Source organism: Accipiter gentilis, chromosome 4 (assembly GCF_929443795.1).
Source record: "Accipiter gentilis chromosome 4, bAccGen1.1, whole genome shotgun sequence".
NCBI classification, from domain to species: domain Eukaryota; kingdom Metazoa; phylum Chordata; class Aves; order Accipitriformes; family Accipitridae; genus Astur; species Astur gentilis.
Window position 1 is genome coordinate 19,434,693 of NC_064883.1, and position 25,201 is coordinate 19,459,893.

At 41.9% G+C, this 25,201-nt stretch overlaps 1 protein-coding gene across 5 annotated transcripts; it reads right to left on the reverse strand.

The window, feature by feature from the left end:
* Nucleotides 1-7,705: 7,705 nt before the first annotated feature.
* Nucleotides 7,706-24,206, reverse strand: C1GALT1 (core 1 synthase, glycoprotein-N-acetylgalactosamine 3-beta-galactosyltransferase 1). 5 transcript variants are annotated; one of them, XM_049799064.1, is made up of 4 exons: nucleotides 24,113-24,206; nucleotides 16,732-16,971; nucleotides 14,417-15,084; nucleotides 7,706-12,236 (listed from the first exon to the last, which is right to left on the reverse strand). In XM_049799064.1, the coding sequence occupies exons 2-4, from the start codon at nucleotides 16,952-16,954 to the stop codon at nucleotides 12,027-12,029; spliced, it is 1,101 nt and encodes a 366-aa protein (XP_049655021.1). In that variant the 5' UTR covers nucleotides 16,955-16,971; nucleotides 24,113-24,206; the 3' UTR covers nucleotides 7,706-12,026. The 5 variants fall into 5 exon arrangements, with proteins under 5 accessions (XP_049655021.1, XP_049655018.1, XP_049655019.1 ...); XM_049799061.1 differs by lacking the exon at nucleotides 24,113-24,206 and adding an exon at nucleotides 23,248-23,350; XM_049799062.1 differs by lacking the exon at nucleotides 24,113-24,206 and adding an exon at nucleotides 23,096-23,158.
* Between the last annotated feature and the right edge of the window lie 995 nt (nucleotides 24,207-25,201).

The following is a 25,201-nucleotide window of genomic DNA, read 5'->3' on the forward strand; positions in this document are numbered from 1 at the left end:
TAAATCTGGCAACCACAAGGCTCAACATGTGAGTAAATCCCTCAGAAGAGTTTTGGATTACCTTTAAAATTGTTGCAAACTCAGCTAATCCCAGGTGCTGCTGGCAGCGTTTGGGGTGGTGCTCCTCTCTCAGCAGCTTAAAGCTTTCCAGGACACTTAAAAAAACCTGCCAGAGCAGTAAATAAATGAGCAACAATTCAAAAAAGCCCGCAGGCCCAGCATGTGCCTGGGTACATCCCCTTCAGTAGCAGGGCTGGGGAAGAGGGGCTGCAGGGGAGAGACAGTCAGCATGTGGATTTCAGAGAAAGATTTCAGGGGGTCTGTGGTCCGGTTGCTGCATGCTGGCCCAGGGGTGCCCCAGGCTCGCTGAGCACACAGGCACGGGTGTGGAGAGCAGGGCGGCAGATGGGGGCTGGGGACAGTTGGTAGCAATTTTTCCATGGAAAGCAAATAGCTAGTAATTTTTCTGAATTACCATCATGACATAATTGGCAATTTCAGCTACTTCTTACTTCATTCAGGGCAACTCCCTAGTGCATTGGGTTTTCACAAAGCATAGCTTCTGTCAGTTTTAACTACATTGTAAATTAACAGGTAACATATATTTCTGCTGACCAGAAAGGCTGTATTTTCCAATTAATTCAAGCATAATGAGATTCCTCTATAAAATCTGGGTTTGAAAATTAATATTTTCATTGCAATGACCCTCAGAGAACTACAGCTGGGACTCCATCAGGCTTCACGCCGCAGAACTGCGCAGGTCATAAGTTACTTGAGGCACAGGCTGCCAAAATACACAAGTCGCTGTAATAAGCAGAAAGTGTACTGACAAAGGCGGTGCTGGAGGCAGAACTGCGCTCTCCCTGAAGAGAATATCATGTTTGCAAATAGAAATCTTCAATTTTTGTTCTGGATTAACTGTACAATATAGTTAACCAAAAGTCACAGTACTTGCTGGGTATTCTGGAGCATACAGGCAAACTTGGGTGAGTGAAAACCATTCTTTGAGCAGGATCCTTGAGAATTTAGTAGTCATGTCAGGCTTTTTTGAGATTTTTTGACACGCTCAGTGATGCGTTGGATTTGTTTACAATTCATAAGCTGGTTGAAACTTTCCTTTTCAAGAGCAGAAAATCACCCAACAAAAGTTCCCTTAAGTAAGTTCATGTCCACATCAATAATTTAGGTTAAAATGCAGTAAGGATGTGGTACTGGTCCTCAAGTCACGTCAGCAAGACAGGTTACAGAACTTGTCGTGTCAGCGAGAAGAAATCCCAGCATCCTAAATGATGCAGCTGCAGTACTGGGCCCCAACGACCCCAGCTTTATCCTACAGTGCCACCAGGAGGAAAACAACAAAATGCCTCTATAAAACAAACAGCAAGACATCAACAAGTTTTTTACAAATCATGTTGAAGTAACAGCTGCCAAAACTCAGCTCAGCAGCAGTAGCTGCTTGAGGACTTTAAGTCAAGTCTTAATTCATCTCACAAAATTACATTTTCTACAGGCCACCGTAGCTACGTCATGCTCCTCAGTCTCTCTGACAAATTTGTAAATTGGCTTACGACTGGTGTTTAAACCGGGCATTGTGTAAACAGGATGTTCAACAAAGCAGACACTGAGCGTTGCAGGGACAAGTCTTACAAAGTATTTACACTGAAGCAGGAACACAGCTATGAAAAGGGCCCTTATGCACTATGCTACAGTATAAAAGCCAAGGAGCAACACACCCCATAATGACATCGGGAATCCCCTTGCAGCACCCCACTCCATCTATAACCATTGCAATACTGCTGAATCTAGCAAATTTACATCTAGCAATAAATGTCAAGCCTAGGAGCGCTTTCTGGAAACCCAGGCACCCAGGGAAGTCAGGGCTCAGTGCAATAGCAGCGGCAGTAAATGAGAGTCCCAGGCCCCCAGCTATATCTGCAGTACAAAGCCAGGCGGAGAACGCGTCATGCTGGAAATGAAGCTATTACACAGAAGCGGCCTTTACTCTGAGCTAGGTTACTCAGCCCGGTGATCTGAGGTTAGGGGCTGTAGAGCTCACGAGCTGGTGTGCAGGGAGGTGCAGGAGATCTGAGAGAGGAGTAAAGATCTTGGTCTCTGCTTTCGGATTGTACCACGATGTGCCCAGCATGACCCCTCCTGGACACAACCTGGGATACGTCTGAACTGCCTTCCTCCAGTCAGCTCAAACTAGCAGTGCCCCAACAGACCCGTTCTCTGTAAAGCTTTCTCACATTACAGCCCTGAGAACAAGGCTTCATTCTGGGAACATAATTTCCTTTTTTTTTTTTTTTTTAACTTGTATACTTCGCGCAAGGAAATATTTTTACTTTTATGTATCTTACGCTGTTTTCCGTAGCATCCCATTCTGTAACAAGAGCCCGTTCTAGCTTTCAAAAGAGCAGAGTCTATTAATCAAACAGCCACAATGGAAGAGGGCAGCATTAACATCAGATCTGGAAGTTATTTGTGTATAAAACTCATTCCACCCATCGCAGCAGGATCATTCTCACTCTCAGGTGTATGTTGACCCTTCACATTCAGGACATGCTAGTAGCACACCTTGGTCTCCATCTCCATCTGTTCTCAGGCGCACTGCTTGCCAGCTGGTTATCATAGAGTGGCAAGCATTTCTTTGGACCTCCTGTGGGTGTTGGCAGTGCAGGCCCCCCTTTATTACTTCAATGTGGGAAAAACCATTTCAGATCCTGTTCTCACATTACCTATTATCATTTTCATGGTGTTTTTAATAGCAGCTGCCTGTTGGCTATCAGAGATTAGAAGCTTTTGTAACAGAGAAAGGAACTGTGCCAATACCCGAGTTAACCTTCTAGCGCTGCATACCAAGGAAACGTGATCTCCGCGTTCAGCAAGCAATAGGCACAATTATTGCACAGGATCAGAGAGAGAAGGGAACATTTACACCCATAAAACCCAGTGTGCATTAACCAGGATACACTGGAAGGAGGGCAAACTCAGCCTATAATTAGTCACTTACACGATGCAGAAGAACAGTCCCTTCCCCGCACGATAGAAATAGTACACATTAGCATTGAGACGAAACAGAATAGTCTGACCACCCTTCTGTAAAATGGGACATAAAAGAGATGTTTTGTGTAGTACTATTCGGAACAATAACCAGAACTTCCACAATACCGCTGTTCCTCTGGAAGGAAAAGGAGAAAGTGAAAACACAGGCAGGATGAGATAGGCACGACACAGCCCTACCAGCGGTCAGGCAGGGGCTCTCCGGGCTGCAGAAGGGAGCTGACTGCAAAGCAGCAGCAGGGACCAACACAACCCGGAGGAGCTGAAGAGAAAACATGCACGTGCCAAAACATCTCCCTGCAAGATGACAAAACATTTTAGGATTAGAGGATAATTCAGGTAGGAAAACACCATGGAAGTCATCTAGTCCATCCAGGATTCCCACTCAAAGGGGAGTCAGCTACGAGGTTGGACAGTGTTAGTCAAGCCTCTACACTCCCGCATGCAGGCAAATATCCTAGGAAAGTGAGCCTCATCCTCAAACCTGACCATCTTGAAGAGCCCAAAGCTCCTGAGGGCAGTCGGATGGAAAAGTTCAGGCAGGTATTAAACAGAAAATGTGCTGCCTGACAGCAAGAAGTACAAAGTGTTGCAGCTGTACAAGGAAAACCCATCCTAAAGATGTTCCCTTGATGAGACGCTCCAGCTGAAACAAATGTTGGACTTCAACGATCCAGGCAGTAGCATAATGCAAAAGTGTAAAATCAAAAGGGTTTGTCCTCACTTCAGTCATGTCAATCTCTCTACTACTACTACTACTGATTGATACCTTGACATGGGACATCCACATTCCTCATACTAGCATTTTCTTTCCTTATGCTCATCTTAGAGGTGCTACTTCTACAGTACACAATTAAATGTTTACAAGTCAAAATACTAGGTGGTCTAGCTGAATGTATGTGATTACCCTTTGTTTAATTGCAAAAGCCATAGGACCAGCTAACATTTTTGGTTCATTTATATGCTGCAATAGCTTTCTCACTCTCTCCTTGGCCCAGACATCTAGCCCACAAATATATTTGGCTAATAGGACAGAGCAAATACATCCTTTTTCCAACCATGCTTTCATTTTTTTCATGCTGTTAAACATTTGTAAGTTTCCTCATTTTACAGTGATATCAGGCATAAAATTCCTAGATGCTACATGTAAGCGTAACTCACGCTCCCTCCACTTCTTTAAAGCTCATGAGGACTGAGCGTTCAGGGTGGCAGCTTGTTGCCAAACCTGCTGTTTTCGGTGGTACATGTTCAAACTACTGGTGCTGATGAAGCGCTCTTCTGTGCTGGGGAAAATTTCAGACCCTCAGGTGTGATTTGCATACAATTTACGATTAATCCCTGCAGAGTCCTCACCTGGGCTACAAATCTAGGAAGGATATGGGCTCCAGTTTACAGCCACATCCTCTCCTTAAGATAGAACAGCCAGAGAACAGACATTTAACATTGTCGTACTCCTGAATTTAGTAGAACTCAGGATTTGGCCCTAAATTAGTGTTTGCCTTAAGTGTCATGCTCTCCATCTCTAGGGACAGACAGCATTTAACAGCACAACATTCAGGTGATTCCTAGCTAAGAATTCGTGTGGGACAGTGAAAGGGAAAAAAATGAAAATCAGTCCAAGGTTTTAAAGGTGCAGAGTACTAATACACGTTAATTTCTAAGTCTCTTTCATTGGTTCTTAGACAGAGGAGGAAGAATCAAGACCTTGACTACCCGAGATCATGCAGGATCCAAAGCTGCTGGGAAATGCTGAAAACTCAGGGTGCAACTGGGAAGCAGCAGGAGGCTGATCCTGTTCTTCAGGTGACTGGAGTTACTGACAAAGCTCCTTTCCTTGCAGTGGGTTAGGATTTTATCCTAGGAGGGGAAAGAAATCAGAAGAGGGCGAGGAGTTGCTGGAACCCAGGTTAGAAATTCAAAGCAGCAAACCAGCCTTTTTGACTTCAAGGTGCCACAAAGTGATAGGGTCACATGCACCACAGGTTAGTTTTGTACAACAGAAGAACGGTACTTGCAAACTTACCTGCTGGAGTAAAGTTTTAGAGTTTAAATGAAAGGAAATAAGCAAGCTGCTCGCATCAACTTTTTATTTAATAAACATTCCTACAGAACTCCCATCTCTATTCAGATCTAAATTTGAAACTCTATTGCCACTCAGCTTTGCAAAAGACTGTTCATCTCTTTGTGCAAAAGTAAAAAATAAGATAGTGACTGTAGCAACACTTAGTGGACAGTTGGAAAATCCACATTCCTTTTAGAAGAACATTGCTACAAAGAATTCCCTCTTCTCTAAGGAAAACATTTTTCATACTTCTTCAGCATAACTGGCTGCTAGAGTTTGGAGCCAGTCCACCTGTCCATCCTACCAAACTGAGAAGTATTTTAAGCATCAAGTGATAAAACATGGTTCGAACTCCTGCTTTGGTAGTGACTCATTTAGGCTGATTTTAAAACATGTTGTAAGTTAGTAACTTTACTGAAGGCAGCGTGCTATTTCACGTGCAGACCTGAAGCAAGCCGCAGCCACTTGGGAATGTAAAAGTGACAGCGATCCATCTGGTATCACATACTCCTCAAAAAGCGCTTTGCAGAGCAGAAGGTGAAACTATTGACAGAAACAGGAAGGGAAAAAAAGGGGGGGGGGGGAATCTGTTTAAAAGACAAATCACACATCCAAAGAAGGTCACACCTTGAATATGCAAAAGAATTGACACTTTCTCATCCCCAGAGCTGTCTAACACATAAGAGAAGCCCCAAGCAGAACTGGGACACTGGGGTATGGAGTTTTGGTCAGTACCGGTGCAGACGCCAGCACGCCAGGCTTCACCCTCCCTAAAACATAGCTTACAGCAAAGCATTTTGGAGGAATGAAGGAAAGAAGGGACTGTAATTTATGGCTCGTACTTTCACCACAGAAGAGGAGTGTTACACACAATGGAACGGGAGGCTGAGGGAGCCCGGAGAGAAGAGTTGAAAGGCAAGTGTGTGGGTCACAGCTCAAAACCACATCAGATCCAAATTCCAGTGTTAACAAAAGCATGCTTAGAAGTAGTCTCCCTGCCACGTTTTTTTTTTGACTAACCAGTGTTGAGAACATCTCTACAATTTATTTTTATTGGCCTTTCAAGCAGTCTTGCAGCAATATACATTAGAAAGCTGAAAAAATGGAGAGCTCAGGCTACATTTCTGAATTAAATAACCACTTTTCAGTTATAAACGCCAAATACCATCCTAACACCTAGAAGTAAGATCCCATGATCCAGCTGTTTTCCCAAGTCTATGTTAAATTATTCAACATGGGGAACAATGAAAATGTTCACTGCAGGGCTCTGATTTTCTCACTTACTCTGACAACTATGCGAGGAATAAGGCCTTGACTACCAAACTTCTGGAACCCACAGAAGGGCCTCATTAAGGTGAAACATTGTCAAAAAGGAGGAAAGAGTGCTAAACATTTTGCAGCGAGAGCTGGAACGAGCAATACACAGGCTTATCTTCCTTGCAGCTTAGAACAAACTTAGCAGCCCCTGGGCGTAAGATATTTACTTAAATTTTTTTTTTAGTTCACTCTAGTGCACAGAGAAGAACTCTAGGAAAATTCCCTTGAGCCAATGAAGCTTTCCATAAATGAACAGGTTACAAGAGCTTACCTTCATTTAAAGGTATTTCACTTGTGTCTGCAACTTCTGGTAATCAAATACGCTGAGTCTGTTACATATTTTTAAAAAAGCAAGCAAAGCTAACCCACACTTGGGAAACAGTTTTTCTCCAGAGTAGTAGATGTAGTTTTTGTTCTGCTCCAGTACTCGCATCGCCCTGCAATTTGCTGGATCTAGTTTGATCCTGACAGTTAAAAGTTTTAGTAGCATCACATAAAAGCATAACCTGTACCTGAAACATCAGAGAGGAGCTTTTAATGTCTGTTCAATTGGCCGTTGTTTCTTAGCTAAAATATTCTAGCTTTTGAGCACAGTTAAATTGGTTATCACACACTTCCTGCACTTTGAAATTAATACAAGTTAACAGTCCTAGCAGGGTCTATCACAGTACTTAAGGTAATGAAACACAGCTGTACCGTGCTTGCGCCTACCATGTCCAACAACCAACATTTCGTACATAAAGGCACCTCAAGTGGAATGTTCTTTACTGCTGAATATTATTCTGCATTAATAGCAGAAAGCTAAGTTAGAAGGCACAAGATTTAAATCTTAACAGGTTTTTTTACGAAAGTGAGAGGTTCATTGAAAAAATAAATCCTTTTAAAAAAAGGTGGTTAATTTTGAAAAGTTTAGCTCTATCTTTGAGGTATCAACTATCATCAGTTCACTCAGGACTCTGTAACAACGTGGAGACACTGAAAAATCAGGACAATGAAGAAACAACAGCCTGCTTGTGTGGACCTAGTACTAGCAGTTATGATTCATTTTATATGATAAAAAAATACCATCTTTGTTTTCAGGGTAGCTTGCTATTTGTTAATAGCATCAATATAACAACAGAAAACATAGCAAGTGTGAGCTTCTTCACTTTCCTGTACCCACCCAAGAAAAAAAAATAATAACATTTTTATTAGGCTAAATTCTGCTGCTATGCTACACTACTAGCATACAGGAGGGGTAAATGAAGACAGACATGAACTGTGTATGAGATAACTTATTTTATTTATTCAATTCTCAACTTAATTTTGATGCTAAAAATTGGTCAAAGGCACTTCAAAGAAGGTATTTAAGAAACAAATCCTTATGGTGATCATTCCAGACAAGTCACCAACTTATATCTGCCATTAGGGACACAACTACCTACAACTGCAAAGTGAAACATTCACAGGTTTTAAGTGGAGCATACTGTCCAGCAGCAATATTCAATTCTTTTAGAGCATTAATAACATTTGTGAAGTATTTTAAATACAACATGGTAAAACAAAGCAAATTACACTTTTGGAGTTCCACAGAAGCTTTTTTTGACAGAAAAGGGACAAAATTGCCTTTCCATGTGGTCCTGCATTGAGGGATCTATTTTCATCTGTGCGTGCACTATCAACATCAGTAGCAGGCACATCAGAGAAATAACCCGTGCTTTTCTGTCGTACAAAGATAAAACACTCTGCTCAGATAGCAAACTGTTTATAAGAGGTCTATCAGCTACTCACTAAAATTTATACTTCTGGAAGCCTAACAGAACAAATGGCAACATGTGAAGAGAAAGTGATTTTAAACATATACCCCCACCAAAGGGAAACAAAGAAAGTGTCCTTAAAGGCAAAAGGTACTGGGAAAAAAGCTTCTGCAAAATGAGAGATGGTGCTAACATCACCAGCATTTAACCTCTTAAATAAGACCCATATAGACTGCAAAAATGAACTGGGAGTGAAAGAAGATTAAAATCAGTCTTTTTCTGCAAAGATTAATACTACCCTCTCATTAAGAACAGTGATCAGAAGATAACTTCTTGGCATTCTCATTCTTTCTGAACTAAAAAAACCCACTTAACACAAGCTTAAAAATGTTACACTAAGTGACATTCCCACATCCAAGTGCAAACAACTGCTGCCTACTAATTTCAAGAAAACTAGTTCAAAATTTTTATATGGGTCATTTAAATCACTACAGTGCCAATGGAAGCTTTTAGGTTTTGTAAAGCTAAGAAACCTCTTTTAGAAACAAAACCACAGAGCAATGATCGGTATAGCCTAAGAGAGCCTATTTGCTGTGCTTCAGAAAGGTCTATGCACCTGAAATACAGTAGCGTCCTTGGGCTACAGAAATACTCAAACTCAATAAACACTTTCTCAAAGCACAAAGACCTGAGGGTGAAATAACAAACTACTAATAGTACTGTAATATTGTACATGAAAATTATACTAACTGTTCACATTCCAACCTTGTCTACTGAAGCTTTTGAAGGTAGCGAGACACAAACCAATTATTGCAGATGTATCAGCTCATTGTTATGGCAATACAATTCAACAGAGAACAGTCCTCTGTTATAATCACAGAATGTAAAAACAATACTTTACTAGCTTGTCTGGAAGGAAAAAAAAATAATTCTTCGCAGTGCTTTTATGCAAAAGAAATAGATTCAGAGGCCTAAGTGCAAGGACACTTTAAAACTAAGCAAGAATGGACATTTGAACAAAAGGCTACTCTTATTTCTCCAGACAGGCCACCTATTTATTATAAGGTAGTATGTTCTTAGCCTTATTCCCTCAAGAAATGGAACTTGTTCCTTTGTTTCTCCATTCCCTCTAAGGTCCTGCATGTTTTGCGGAAAGACACACTCCTGCCCTGTTCTACTAAACCCACAAGCTCCAGTTGGGTAGCAGACAAGAATTAGAACTTCTGCTGAGAAAAGGCTTCACCATTGAGCAGTAGCTGGTTTGACTTGCCACCTCAGCAACCAACCTGTGTGGAGCTCAAACATAACACCAGCTGCTTCCTCATGTCCACCTGAGACTTATGCACAATGAAACTGAAAACCCAAAGACAGGATAGTAAGAACATGAAGAGGAAATTATGTTACTTCACAGGGCAGCACAGGGCAACCGTAGGACTCAAATCTGCAGAAAATAGGCAAGATTAGTTCTGCAATCGTTAAATCCCAATGGAGCAACTGAGGAAAAAAGTAGTAATAAAAGAACAGTACAGTAGTTCAGTAGAACTTCTACATGGGCTGAATTTACAAAGAGATTCAGTTGGAATCTTGATTTTATTTTATAACTTCCTTAAGTATTCCAGAAAATTTTAATTGCATGTTAGAACAATGCCACTGGAGTCATCAATCCCATATGGATTTCACGATATTATTGGTTTGTGCTGCACGTGGAATAAACATTTAGCTCACAGAATGAAGCACCTCTCAGCATGGTACCATCCAGTCTCCTCAGAACAAGCACCCCTCTGACTCGAGCAAACTGGAGACTTTTTCCTTTTTTAAACAAATGGAGTTAGAATTTTCTACTTAAGTCAATTAACATAAAATAAATCTCGTGTCCCTTTCAGTACTTCAGAGGCAGTCTTGCTCATAAAAGACCAACAGAGTTCACCCTGTAGGAACTATTCATTCAACCAATACTTGATATATGAACCCAGCCTATATCCAGGGAGAGAAGATGCATGTAATATTTCAACTCCATGAGATATTTCAGTAATTGCCATCATGCTGCAGAGCAATGGTCAGAAAGGAAGTAATGACTCTCTACTGTTGGACAACAGATAGAAACCAAATCTGTGCAAGAACTATCTTTGGAAAAAAAAATAAAAAAATCCAGTACTTTATGGTAACATCCTCTTCCAGGAACATCCTGAAGGACAGCAGTAGTAAATAAGGCTGTCTGCTACCAGTATGTGCCCTTTCCAGAACAGTGACTGGAGGCAGTGAGGTTATGTCCAAATTCATCAATATGATGAAGGTGAAAAGTGATAAAAAGATGAAGAAACTTTTGTTCAAGTGTAGAATAAAGACACACTACATATCAAGCTTAACCCCATGCCCCATACTGCTATTCACTCAATGTGAAAAAGAGAAAACCAGAAAGTTTTACATTAACTATATAAAACATAGGCTTGGCCTCTGAAATTTTTTCAGTAATTAAAACACATATTTTGTCCCACACCAAGAAAGTGTTTTCAGTTAAGAGGCAGAGATACTCATAAAGTAGTGGACAAAGTTAATGCACTTTGAAAGATTCTTGCATTCAGGCTGGCTTACCTGAATAACTATATACTTCAGCATCAAAAAGAGTGAAATAAGGATCATTTAACACTTTGTTCTGAAAAAGGCAACAAGAAGCAGATACGAAAGAAATTTTTAAAAATGGAAGAAAAAAAAAATGTTCAGGAAAGTGAAATTAAGTACTTCAGACAAACTAGATGCGCAGGGAACCATTCAAATTGGCTTTGCTGCAGTTTTAAAACAGGACTTGTATCTGTAAAATTTTAATGAATAAGGTAACTCTACAATCTCAAAGTATAGTGGTGTGAAAATTAAATGGAAACAAACTAATTATAATACTGGCTGAAACCAAGTTATTATAATGCCATTGTAACTTTGCTAAGATACTATTCTTTCTGGTTTACACGGAAGGAGTGATTGAAGAGAGACTTCTATTTCAAAAAGCATCTACCTTACCTTATGCCAAGAAATTCTGAGATGAATTTTTATATCCATTCAACCAATAGGATAAGTTAATATTAAAAAAAAAAAAAAAAAAAAAAACCAACCACAGGCAAATATGTAAGCAGCTTGCATCACCTCAGCAATCTGAAAAATAGTAACTATTTCTGGGTTTCTCCCTGAAACAGTTGATCCAACTTCATATTGTTTTGTACAACAGAGACTTAAAAATTTAAAAAATAATTCATAGCAGTGAATTCCATTTCTGAAACAATTTAGATTAATCTTTTAGGTGGATCTCTGCCTATTCATATTAACCAGCCTGTCATTAAGGCAAAGCAGACTTGAGACTCTATTTCCGTGCCTCTCCATTCCTTATAGGGCAAGGTACACAAAGTAACTTCAAGATATTGAGAATACTAGAGAAAACCATTGTGAAGTATTTGACTGTGCAGCATCCAATTTCTAATATTAGAACTGACCCAACAAAACATCTGGAAGGAAACAGAGGAGAACAGAAAAAGGAACAGAAATACTGTATGATTATCTTTGAACCCATCCACTATGGTTTTTATACAAATTCTTCCAGATATTAGTGTACCAGAACAACCTCCTATTTCACAGCTTCAGCACCTCAAATCTTCACGTGCAGGGCTGCAAGGTCACACTATCCCAAACAGTCAGAGCCAGCACCGGACTCTATTGTACACAGACAGTGACAGGAAGTACTGCCAACATGATTTTTGAAATAAGAATCCCCATGAGTAATTTTAGTCCACAAGCTTCATGCAGGAGTTTGAGGAGACTCTTATTCATCGTACTGGCTTCTTTTTGTTTTCTTCCAAGTCCAATTAATTCTCAATAATTTTTTGCTTTAGCTTTTGATTATCCTCCGGTGCTTCATCTTTGCTCTGCTCTTCTGGATTTTTTGCCAAATCAGGATTGTACCGATACAAATACCCATATGGACGGAGATGATAAATCAAATATTCCAAATGATACATAGTCACGGAATCAACATAGTGGAATGAAACTGCTAGATCGGAGCAGCATCCAGGACCCTGAAAGACAAAACAAGTCAAAATAATTAGCAAGAATTGCAAAGGATGCCCTGGATTAAAGATCCAGGAAGAATTCAAATGCATACTTGACTTTATGGTAAGAAATTCACTATCATCAGTCATACACATACTTCAAAACATAATGCTAGGCAAGCAAAATGTATCAGAGTATATAAGCCAAACGTGTGCGTGCATGCACCTGTGTGTGTTTACACATTATACAGTTTGGCAAAATTGTCAGTATCTAACTTCCTACATATAGAAAGTTGTAACAAATAATATTGGAAATTTTTTTTAAGTTTATTAATTTCATTGACGTTATTAAGAGCTGAAAGATCATTGTTAACACATTTGTTACAACTTGTATTTTTTAGCTCAAATTCAGCTTTGAGAATGCCTTTCTGGAATATAGTTTTTTGGGGTTTTTTTCCCATCAGATTTGACTGCAGAGCTGCTAGTATTCCAACTCTAATTGGAACCAAGATTAAATATTTAAAGACATTGAAGACAACAATTGTTACATAGTTGTTATTCTTTCAATACCTACTAAGTTTGATCAACATAGCTTGGGTTTGATACCAGATGAAGTAGCCTCTATCCAAACACAAATATACGACAGGATCAAATATGCTATTTCCACGATGGATCCCCACCACCAAACACTGCATCAGTTACAGATGTAATTGCCCACAGCTCAGCCACCCTTGAACTGCAACCATAGCTAAAGCTGCTGCATCCTGACACAAATACAGTATTGTAGCTGTTTTAAGCTACAGAAATGCTCTAGCTGCTGAATACAAGTCTAAAAATAGATGCTTTACAATGAAAAGAATCTACTGAAGAACTAGACTTTTTTTTTTCCTCCAGCTTTACTGTGTAAAAAATCCCACACCCTATCCTTGATTTTGGCCACTTATACTGATCTTAAAGCTTGCTGAAAAATAATACCTTTAAAAGTGAGATTATAATCCTAAAAAAGAAGCCACAACACAGATTATATGATCATTGGAATTTACAATGCAGAATGCCTTCAGGTTGCTTTATTTTCAAGTAGTGCCTGCTACCCCCCCCCTTTTTTTTTTAAACTGGAGATTTCACATGTGGAACACAAAGCACAATCTGAAGTTCTTAAAGTAAGAATGTTTCAGCTTGTAAACACTATTTTTGTTGCTACAACAAAAGAATTTTTTTAAAAGTAGCTTTGCCAGCTCTCATGCTTGTCTCCACTTCTACAAAAGGGAGACAAAAGTCCAATACAAATGCACAAGGAAATCTAATCATATTTCCTTGTGTGGGTCATGCTTGTATTTCACTTCCAGGCAACGTTCATTCTTCTATAATCTTTTCAATGGAATTCATTTACACGTACATTTTAACAACCTTCAATAAAAGAGCGTGGGCCCGGCAGCTACCAGTGTTCAAGCCAGGTAACACTGCACACAGTTATCAGTGATAGGAGAAGTATATTGCAGCACATCTCCATTTGAAGGAAGAAAGACTAGCAGGCAGTACAGTGACTCATACCATTACCCATCAGCCCCTCCAGTAACTTGGGAATGTCTTAGACAATGTTAACCAATTACAATCATAAGCAAGTCTCAAAATTAGTTCTATTTCTACAGGTTTTACGCAAAGTTTGCTGTTGGGTAGAAGATAAAGGTGTACCGGTGCCACTTTCCCTTTCAGTAGGCTTTAACGTAACTAAGCCATAGTTTGACCCGGCTCTGCAGTGAGCACACACACCTTGGAAGGAACCACAGTGGTCTCAATGTCACTGCACACTGGTAGCTGGGTGGCTGGAGGAGAAGCTAGGAACACTGTGTATGAGATATGAGGGAACAAAACAGAACAATAACTTTGCAAGGAAGGTAGTAGCGGTGACACTAGACAAACGTGTCAAAAAGGTTTCATAGCTTTTTGCTGTCCACAGAACATAGCAAAACAGCAGTAATAATTTAAGATTCACTAGTTCTTCTGGAACGTTAAGTTTTTAGCATCAACTTTTAGTTGACTACTGTATTTAACACATCTACACACAGGTGTATCAGAATATCACAACAAAATTTTCTTTTCTAAAATATATTAAGCTGCTATTAAACTGCTAATTCACACATCATACACATTCATACACATCATAAGATGTAGTTCATAAAATAGATAGCAGGTTCCCAAGGACTTACCTCTACAGCAGGATAATAATTATAATTCCAGTACCAGAATGTTTTTGGTAGGTATCCTCTGATTAAGTGATGTTCTGGAACGAAGGGATGAAAGGTTTCTCTACCACTTGTATCCCTAGAATCTCCTGCTTCCACATTAATGATCTCCATGCATTTTCCTAGTGCTAGGTCTTCAATAGAGGAACTGTGAGAGCATTTGTTCGTTTTAAATGCAGCAACAAATCTCTTCAGAGCTTCTTTGCTCAGAACATATCCTGCTCCTCCACTCATGTAGCCCTGTTTCACATAAGGCTTAAACCTTCTTCCAAAGTATATTGGTTGTTCAGGACTGTATTTTGAAAGAAGCCATCTCAAATTGTCCAATATAACATATGTATCATCATCTGCTTTCATAAACCAATCAGCATCATCAAAATAATGGTCATATACATACTGAAAAGCTTTAATAGTCTTCCAGTACAATTGGTCCCTGCCTTCTTTGGTTTCCAGGCCCACAGTTGGGAAGTCTTTATTTTCCTCAGAGCTCATAAAAAGTATTTTATTACAGCGCTGGGCCCAAGTGGCCTTAACATGCTTGGCTTTCTTTTCTAGATTTTGAGGTCCAGTCATGACCCAACACAGTATTTTCACCTTCTGATACAGTCCCTCTGCAATATTTTTATTCTCATCTAAAAAAAGAGGAGAGTTCCAAAATGATATTAGACTTGATTGCAAAACAAACTAAGAGCAACCTCCCCCCAGACATTCTGTTTCCAGATCAGAAAAGACATGCAGAGAGAAAAGAGGCGTTTGCTTCCAAATGTACCAGTTAATGAAACATGTTAGATTTAGGAAGAAAACAAACAAGACTCCCAAAATGAAGCTACTGAAGTTCTTAAAGCTACTTCAGCTTCATAGGATAAAGGAGAACATAAGAGCCATGTCAAAATGGGTATCTGTTCAGGGAAGCATGGCTTTAGAAAACATTGATTTGTACATAAAAACTGTTTGTAGGCAACCTCTTTATGGTGTTGGAGGACTACTGAAAATTAAAAAGTTTAATATTTTTGCCATTCACAATGAACACAATGATTACAACACAGTAAGGTCAAAAAGCTAATAGGCTCTGTTATATATATTCATGTTAACTAACAAAACCTAATAAATATTTCTAAAACAGCAACATATTTTTGAAGGAAAAAGCAGATGGTAAGCCAGAAAGAAAAAAATCAGATTATATAAGCTAGGATACTATGAAACTAGTGTTATTGTTGTGCTAAAATGTTTTTATTTGCAGACAATCCAACAGAACAGACACAGTTATCTGAGCTGTGTAATATAATGTTTTCCAAGCTGCCAAAGCATTCATTTCCCTCAAAGAAACGTTTTCACTTGATACATACAGAGCGATTTTAACTCACATAGAAGAATATTCCAGAAAGCGAGATCTACATAATGGTCCTCAAGTATTCCTGCTTACGCTTTATGCAATGACACATCAGATTTCTTTGTAATGGCGTCCTACAACTACATGTGAAACCCTCACAAACTTGTCTTGCAAAGTTTGCAGTTTAAATACATTTAAATAGCAAGTTACTTATTAACATCAGCTTCAGCAAAAGCATTATAGTGCATTTTTTCTCATCCAAACTGTCCCAAACTCGGACACTTATCTGTATTTAGGATTTAGAATGAACTCATTTAATGAGATGTAAATGTACGCCTGAAACATTAGAAGGGTGTACCTTCTTTGGGGTGGGGAGGCGCAGAAATCAGAGTGCAACAGAATGTCTCTGGTTTTGACTGCAACAGCAATCTGTGTTTGGACTGCTGCATAATCAGCTAGGCAAACAATGCTCACAGTGACTCCCTCTGCCCCCACCCTGCCCCGCCCCAATTCCAAAAGTCAAAAAGTGAGGGGTGGGGTTTTTTTGGCTTTATCTAAGAGGCTAGATCAAAAGTTAGAGTGGTCCAAAAGTAGCTTCTTAAAGCTAAAAGGCAATTAAGCCACATCTACAATGCTAGCAAGTCTATCTGCTTAGCAAAATCACCATTTGATGTCAATAGTTCATTTGAGAAGTTCCTGCTCCAAACAAGTCTCGATACAGAAGTTGGACAAACAGTTGGGCTCTAAGGAAGAAAATCACTACTGTAATAAAAATGTAAACAAAGAAAACCACCATTCAGCAGACCTCAGGAGAACAAAGTTAGATGTCATCTGAACATGGGGAAAGTGAAAGAAAAGGATTCATACAAATTCTTGGCAGTGAAGAAAGCAACATTTTGCAATGCATGAAAAGGGAGCATATTATATATAGTCAGATGTAACAAAATACCTTTATGCTGTCCAGAGTCTGCATTAAAATTCATTTGCCCTTGCAGCTGATTGTTATCACTATCTGCTGAGTGTTGACCATGTGGATCATTGTGAAGGATATGAGGCTGGATCTTAACCTCTTCTTCTAGTATAATGCTAAACAGAAGATAGCATATGAAAAATCCTATTGCTGATCCAAAAGTGAAGGTTAGAAGGTTCATCAAAGACTTAGAAGAGGCCATCTCCTGAAGGTAGTACACTGTCAAAGCCAAATGAAAAACACATTAAGCTTAAAGCCACTTAACACAGAAATCAAATCTAAAACTACAGGAAGAAATCAAGGACTAAATTTCTGGAAGTAGGTATCTCAATTCTAGCTCAGATTCAGCTCCCCTGGGCTTGCATGGAAATTTAAGTACAAGAACAATGCAAATAGTCATATAAAATTATACAAGCATTGATAAATTTAGTGCAAAAGGCCTATCATATTCTTTAGCTTAAAATTATAGAGAGTCATAAATCACAATAGTGACTGTACATACAAAAACCATTCATTATATTTATACAATATTTATATAAGAATGTATACATTTAAAGTGCAATATCTTAATTATAAAATTCTAGAATGTTCACTTCTTTATTCTCTTCATTCCAAGAAATCTGTGCTTTAAAACATTATACCTAAGTCTTTTAAAAAGCTAAAAGATGATGATCAAAGCTAATCTACAGGTCAAGATACAATAGGGTCATGAGATGTACTTAAACTCCAGGAGTAAGTATATTACAGGAATTCTTTAACACATGTCAAACACAAGCAGATTTTGAAGAGTTATAAATGCACATCTACTTTCAAAGTAGGGCGGTTTTCCTTCCACTTTTAGGAAGTACTGAGGATAGACTTTCAGAAGAAAGAGTAAGACAACATCTGAATTTTCATACAGAAATACCCATTTTTAAAAGGCATTTGGAGGAAAAAGAGAACACAACACTCTCAGGGCCTCTTCTACACATCAAAAACCTTGTATTCCAGTAATAAAAAACCCCTTCACTTCAGCCACACCCTTGCTCCTCAAAAAATAAGGAATATAGCTGACCATTTTTGTAAAATTAAACAAAATCAGCATTTATGCCTGCATAAATTGAGCTTTATACATCTGAAACAAGTGTGAATTTTTATATATTAAACACTTTCAAACCAATTTCAGGCTGTTGAGGCCTGAGGCCTTTTCATCTTTGCAAAGGGTTGAGATATTTTCTAATAATTCGTTACTAAACTACAAAAACATTGACTGTTAAGTATGTGCTGGATTCAAGCCAGAGCCTTACAAACAAGTTGATGATGTTCCCTCCATTAGGATTATTCTTAATGTCAATGGGCAGAACCCAGTTTAGTTGGTTAGGGAGCCAAAAAAAGAAAACTGTGGAATGTACAGAGCATTGATGAAAACCATCAATCAGAGAAAAGCTGCAGCCACCAAAACAACTCATTTAGCCTGCACCAACTTCTCTCATTGGCTATGCAGAGTCTATTGGAAAAAGACTGTCCCCAAGCAAGCTGCATGAATCACTTTGCAGCAACACACTCCACATACCAGCTTTCTGTCTGTCTGAGCATGAGCACTCTCCTCAACAGAAAGCAGAGGACAGAAAGCAGGTGTGCACATTGTTAGGTTGACACTTTCAAAATTCATCAGATTTACTGCACACATGCGGATCTAGATCATTTGAGAGTGAAGGAGCTCTAACATGTGATAAGCTTTTCTTTCCACACTGCTAGAAAAAGGAAAGAAAACTGGAAACACAACTTGAAGCACAAAATAAAAAAAATCAAGAAACTTAAAGGTTGTATCAAACTCACATAGTTATAACTGTGGTTGATAAGGAGCTGTAGTTCTTATGTGAAAAAGCACATTATGCAATTTTTTAATCATATGTTGTCTTCCCTGAATTCAGTATTACACCTTGGCGGAGACTAATGATTGCCTTTAGACGTCACATCTTAAAGTATAAAATTTCTCTATTACCATTTGTGACCCAGGCCTTGAAAAAATTTACTTAGTTTCCAGCTTTATTTCTATTGTCTTATATGCCACTGACTTGGGAAGAAAACATGAGGACTTAGACTACATGCCTTCCAAACCACCACCACCCCCCCCCCAAAAAAAATCCCAAAACATTTAAAGGAAAAGCCTATAAACACAAGCATCCTATGACACTGAAAAGTATCCACTGTAATAAAATTATTTTTTTATTTTCACTTTCCCACCTATCAGCACAAAGTCCCCTCAAAATTTGCAAAACACAAAGGGAGAGGGCCAGAATAAAACAATGCCTTCCTTCAGCATATTAAAAGGGGGGGGGAAATTCCATGCATGCACACAGTGTAGCTACAGCACTTTCTAGAAGAAAAAGTCTCCATTGTTCCACTTTTCAATATTAGGTGTCTCTTTGCCATACAATTTCAGTTATCTGCTCCAACAGCTGTTAAAATTACTCTTGCTTGGAGAGAAAAAAAGACCACTTGAAAATAACTGCTGCTTATTGAACTATGGAATTATGTTAAATTAGATTCTTTAAAATAAAACTTTAAGTGTATTGGAAATGTCAAAAGAGAAAAAAGTGCATTCATCATATTTGGAAATCAGAAGTTGATTTGGCAGTATTCCGCAAGCAAAGAGGATTTCTGGGAGCGGGTAGGGACAGATGCTGAAGCTGTACTTCATGTTTGATATGAAATACCTCTAGTTACAGTTTTCAGTCTAAAATAATCTGCTTATTGTTCTATCAATTTTATATCAACAAACTGGACCTCTATATACATGTGTGCATATGCATGAACTCCATCAGTAAACAGGACAGAAATCTTCATTTTTTGTATTATCTTGATATTTGACATAAGTGGAGTCTTTTAACTTGTCAGCAAAAATAACTGAATGCTATAGCATTAGACTAGAACTCAAAAAATGTCTAAAAGATCAGGTTTTATTATGATAAGCATCCCCACTCAGACTCTTTGTTGACGTTCTTCTGTATACAAGGATTTATTCAGGGACAAGACATGCAAAATATTTAAGCATTCAAGGTCAGGTTGGATGAGGCATTGAGCAATCTGCTCTAGTGAAAGATGCCCCAGCTCATGGCAGGGAGCTGGACTAGATGATCGTTAAAGGTCCCTTCTGACCCAACCCATTCTGTGATGCTATGAGTCTATGACATAGAGAGAGGAAAAAGGTAAGTGCAAAACCTACCAGGTCACTAAAAGATCCCCATTTCTAGTCCTATTTCTATTTTTACTTCTCTTGATTTAAAAATCGGACAATATTTAGAAAAAAAACCACCTACAAGAAAAGCCTAGGTTTAAATTATGCTCCACTGCTCTATCATGGTAGCTTAACCAAATATCTCTATTTAGATATTCATGTAGGTAGCCCTATTCACATTAACCAGACCAAGAAATGTTTTAAAATTCTATCACAACTTAATAGTCATTGCAGATTTGGCTCCAAATTTAAGTCTTGAGTGTCAATGATTTCTACATCTTCGAACTTACAGAAAAAGTAATTTAGGGGCTGCTGAAGCTGGCAGCCCAATGGAGACAAGGCTGCTGCAATTCCATGCCCCCAGGTCCAGCCAGTGACAAGGCTGTGGATGTATTCCCATAGTTGCACATGCAAACATGCATATACACATGACTGACCATACAGATCAACACAGCTAAAAACAGTGTTCATGTAAACACAAACATGGTCTGGCCTTATGCTGGTCTTCTCCCTAGCTGACCAGGACAAAAATCCATTAGTGAGGAATATACATACAATGTGGATCCCTCCAGTAACTGGCCTCAGACACTTTACCTATCCAGGAACCAACCCTGAATCCTCAGCCTCCCCAGAGCCCCACTCCAGTCGCTGGTACAGACCTCCTCATCCAGATACACACACGCAGCTTCCCTCAAGCATACCACGATCCCCCAGTATATGGCCTTAAGACATTCAGACCACTCAGTAATTGGCCCTTGGATCCTTTTGTCTCCAGTTGCCTCGCTCCAAGACACACACGCAAATGAGCCTCCAGACCAAACCCCAGATCTTACAGTCCCTCCAGTACCCAGCTTGGACCTCCTGGACTCTCACATTGCCAAACTGAAGACCCTCTGATCTCACTAGTACCTGTCCCACACTTACAGCTGCCTCAAAACCTGGCTCCCAAGCCTCTTGTCTTACTCACTGGCTAGCCCTGCATGATACTCACTAGCAACCACACACTGGCATACTTGCCAAGACAATAGGCACCCACTCTGGTCTCCCCAGTTACTGGCACTCCAGACGCACAAGCCTCTATGACTTATGGTCTTCACTCCAGCTGCTGGAATTTAGACCCTCACTCACTCCATTTTCTTCAGTTGCTGGCACACCAGACACAGACGTCTCTGTAACATACAGTACCACTCCAGTTGCTGGCACTTAGACCTCAGTATGTACACATAAACATAGCGCAGAGTCCCCTCATCTAGGAAAGGTCAGAAATGGAGCTTAATGGGAAAAGGGGACAGGCTGTGGGTAATTTGGCACAGTGCATAGCCAAACATACTGACCAGCCACTGGGCTTACAACTGACCACCCCTTTATCCCCTTATCCTTCTATTTTCCCATATTTGTTCCTCCTCAAATCACCTTGTTCTCTCCCTTTAGTCCCTCCCCTAAGCATCCCATAATAAGTTTTGTACAATCACAAGATGCTCCTCTCCTGCATCCCATAATATGTTCCATATTCTGGAGGCAGTTACCCCTCTCAACCTTGTAAGCTGTTCCAGAGAGCCTTTCTGTTGCCTTATCTTGATGTGTGTCACACCTGAGCAATGGGGCCTATGGCTCTCCAGTGACAGAACCAGGGGCTGCTTCCTCTGACGAGATTAATGGGGTCGTCCCTGCCCCCCCCACTGTGCCTCTGTGCAGTCCTGGTGATGAGCCTTTTAACACATTAATCTAAAATACTGTTCTCACTCTGCTAGCTGTTCCAACAAGGGTTAAGGTCACCTTCCTAAGCCAAAGCAAACTTAGGGAATCCCTATGCAATACGAATATATGATACTGGAGCTTGCCCCATCCCCACCCCTCAAAAAAACCAACCCAATGACCTTTAATACTTTTAAGCAAACTCTGACCATGTAACTTTTTGAACTTATTTCAAGAGGATACACATACAACCAAAAAAAAACCCCCCAAATCCGGGATTTCGAAATTTACAGAATGCGGGACATAACTCCAGATATTTCTACACATGTTTTAAACTGTATCATTCCATAATCACTTTAAGATTTGATAAATTAACTACGAGAAATACAGCTAGCTCACACACACAGCTAGCTCCTCCTTGTATCCCTTATTTATGAAGTGAGGGGGAAGCTCCAAGGCCCCAGCATGAAACAAAACGTAAATGTTCTTTGAGAGCTGCATAATTAGCAATGAAATTGATCTCTACCACCATGTCCTTGAGAGTCAAGCAACACATCAGAACAATCAAAGTCAAAATGTAGAAAACGTAGTTAGCTACGCAATGCCCAAGAAAGGTTTTCTGCTCACTAAGTCCCATTATTTCTAGAAGCTTTATACGTACATACCCACGTGCTTTTAAAATGAAGCTATATACAAAACAGTTGTACATTTGCTAATGTTGCCTGCATCAAGGATTACTGTGAAATGCTGCAGTTTCCTATCAACTAAGCAGAGATTATGTTTTTCACTTTCAAAAATATTTTGCTTTCTTAAAAAAACCAGCTGACGCTGTAAGCATTTCTTTGGAGAGGAACTTTTTCCATCAAAACCGGCTGACTGTTCTATCCAAAAGCAGAGGCAGCAAAAGCAAGGTATTTTGGTACAGGTTGCCAATAACAGCACTGAAACAAGATGCGTAACAATCCACAGCACAGGTGAGACGGAAGAAAGATCACGGTAATCTCCTTGCTCATTCCAAAAGCTGACACCCTCCTTTAGCAACAAGTTACCACGTCCAAGGCACGGCTTTCTAGACCTCTACTAACCTAGTTCTTAATAAAGGGAACTGCGACGTCAGTCCAGGAAGTCCCCGTCACAAGGAGCAGGAGGCAGACAGATGGGTGGGGAGCGGCGAGCGACTCCCCCCTCCAGAAAGCACCTTGCTCCCTCCCTCGGGGCTCCGAGGGACTCGCTGCCTTCCAGGGAGACCCCTCCTTCGGAGCCTCTCCTTCCCAGGCGGGCAGCCAGGCACCTGCTGCCCCCGCAGCCGCGGCTCCTGCGGGCACCCTTCTCGCCGCCGCCGCCGCCGCCGCCGCCGCCGCGGGGGTGACACGCGCCGCCCCGACCGCCTCCTCCCGCCCCGTCACCGCAGGAAGGCACCTTCCCCACCTTCCTTCGCATCGCCTCCCCAGACGAGGCGCTGCCTTCAGAGGCCTGCCCGCCGGCCTCCCCAACGACAGCCCGGTCCGGGGCCCGGAGCCCGGCTGCCGCCGCCCCCTCGGCGCCCCTCGCCACCGCGGCCCGCCCGCCCGCCCCCTCACCTCGTCGGCCGGCGGGGGGCCGGCGCGCGCTCAGCCGCGCGGCCCGCAGGCAGCCGTTGGCCGCGCGCAGGCCAGGCCGCCGCCAGACCCGCCGCCCCACGCCGCCACCGCCGCCGGCGGCGGCACCATCCCACTGCCCCGCGCTGCGCACCCCGGCGCGGGAGGAGGGAGGGGGGACGAGGGGCGAGGGGGACCAGCCCCGCCCCGCCCTGCCGCCTAGCTCATTGGGTGGCGAGCGCCGGGGGGGCGGGGCCCTCCCCAGCTTCCCCAGCACGCGCGTTTAACCCTTGTCCGCCGGGGGAGCCCCGCCGCGTGGCAGCGAGCTCAGCCCACCTCGGTCTCGCGCGCGCACGGCTGCCGCCGCCGCCATCGGCGGGGGGCGCGGGAGGACCGCGGCCTCCCCCGCCGCTCCGCCACCCCCCCCCCCCCCCGCGGGAATCTCGCGTGGGGACGGGAACCCGTCCTTTCTTCCGCCCCTCCGCTTGCCCGCCGGGAGCGCGGCCACGTCGCCGGGCCAGGCCGCGTACGCGCCTGCCGTGTGGGGAGGCCGCCGGCGGGGCGGCGGCGGTGGGTGACGGCGGGTGGCGCCGGGCCGGAGCTGCAGCGTGAGGGCGGGGGCCAGCTCGCCCTGCCGCGCCGGGTGGCTCGGTCGGGGCTTCGGGGCGTGCGGGTGAAAAGAAGGCACAGGGCGGAAGGGGAGAGCGGGCGAGGCGGGAGAGCGAAGAGCGTCACCTCCCCTTGACCGCCGAAGGTTTGCCGGCGGTGAGGTATTTGGGCGGTGGTGCCTCCTCCCCTGCCTCTTCAGACGCGTTCGGGAAAGAAGTGCCCCGGGCAGGGCTGTCCCTCCAGCCTTTTACCGCGTTACCTTGCTCTTGTCTCCCTGGTCTTGCCTGAAAGCAGCTGTGCCGTGTGCTCGGGCCGGGCTGCGGAGCTCCGCTGCTTTCCAACCCCTCTGTCCCTTCACTTCAGCCGGTCTGGAGCCTCTGCACTTCCAAAATACCATTAGGCAACTGCAAGGGACGTTGCTAGGTAACCGAACCCTCGGAAATCGTTCCTTATCTCCCTCTGCTCACGCTGCCTACCTTTTTAACATCTGTGACGTTTCTCTCCCTCGACAGCTTTCCTTAGGAAAAATCTATTAAATATGAAGAGGGATTATAGATTTAAAAGGTGTTTTACGTTACAAGGTGACCGAAGGATAGCATTTTGCAAACAGTGGGTAATTAATGGAGCTCCGCAGTTAAGAGGTAGAGGTGTGGGGTTTGTTTTTTTAAAAAGGACTGGGTTGCAGGCACATGCAAACAAGAACTGGTCCAGGCTGAGGGCCACTGGTGTTTCTGTAAATGGAGGTCACTGCACACAATGCTGTTGATGTCTCACCATACCTCCTCCCTCCCCATGGTTCTAAGTCCTTCCTCCAGCCTGTCCAGGGGTTCAGTCCAAACCGCAGCTTTGCCTCTGCACGGCTGCACATCTGTGTGTTTGCTTTCTGCCTCCCCTCTCTCCAAAACGATTACCCCCTCTTGAGTGTGCCTTTTCGTCCTCCATTTTTAGTTCTTTTTCTCTGGACGATTGGTCATTCAGTAGATGCTGGCTTTTGTACTGGTTTAAGAAGGTGGCTTCCCACGTGGCTCCAGGTCATAGTTTCTCATTCCTGCCCCATCCCACAGTTTGCTGCCCCCTTAAAATAAAAATTACATGCAACTTGGTGAATGGTATCTCCTTGAGCTAGTTTCATCATAGAAAGAAGGGCAGATGTGAGGTGAGCATACTCATTGTAGGGGGGAAGTTTGGATGTTTGGCATTAAGAAATTCAACTGTTATTAACTTTATTATAAACAATAACAAAGGCAATGCAAATGGTAAAGGCTGCTGAAAAAATTGAGGTGTCTGTCCTCTCATTTCCCTCCCCCTTCCCCCCCCCCCCCCCCCTAATTTTTGATAGGGGTTCTGT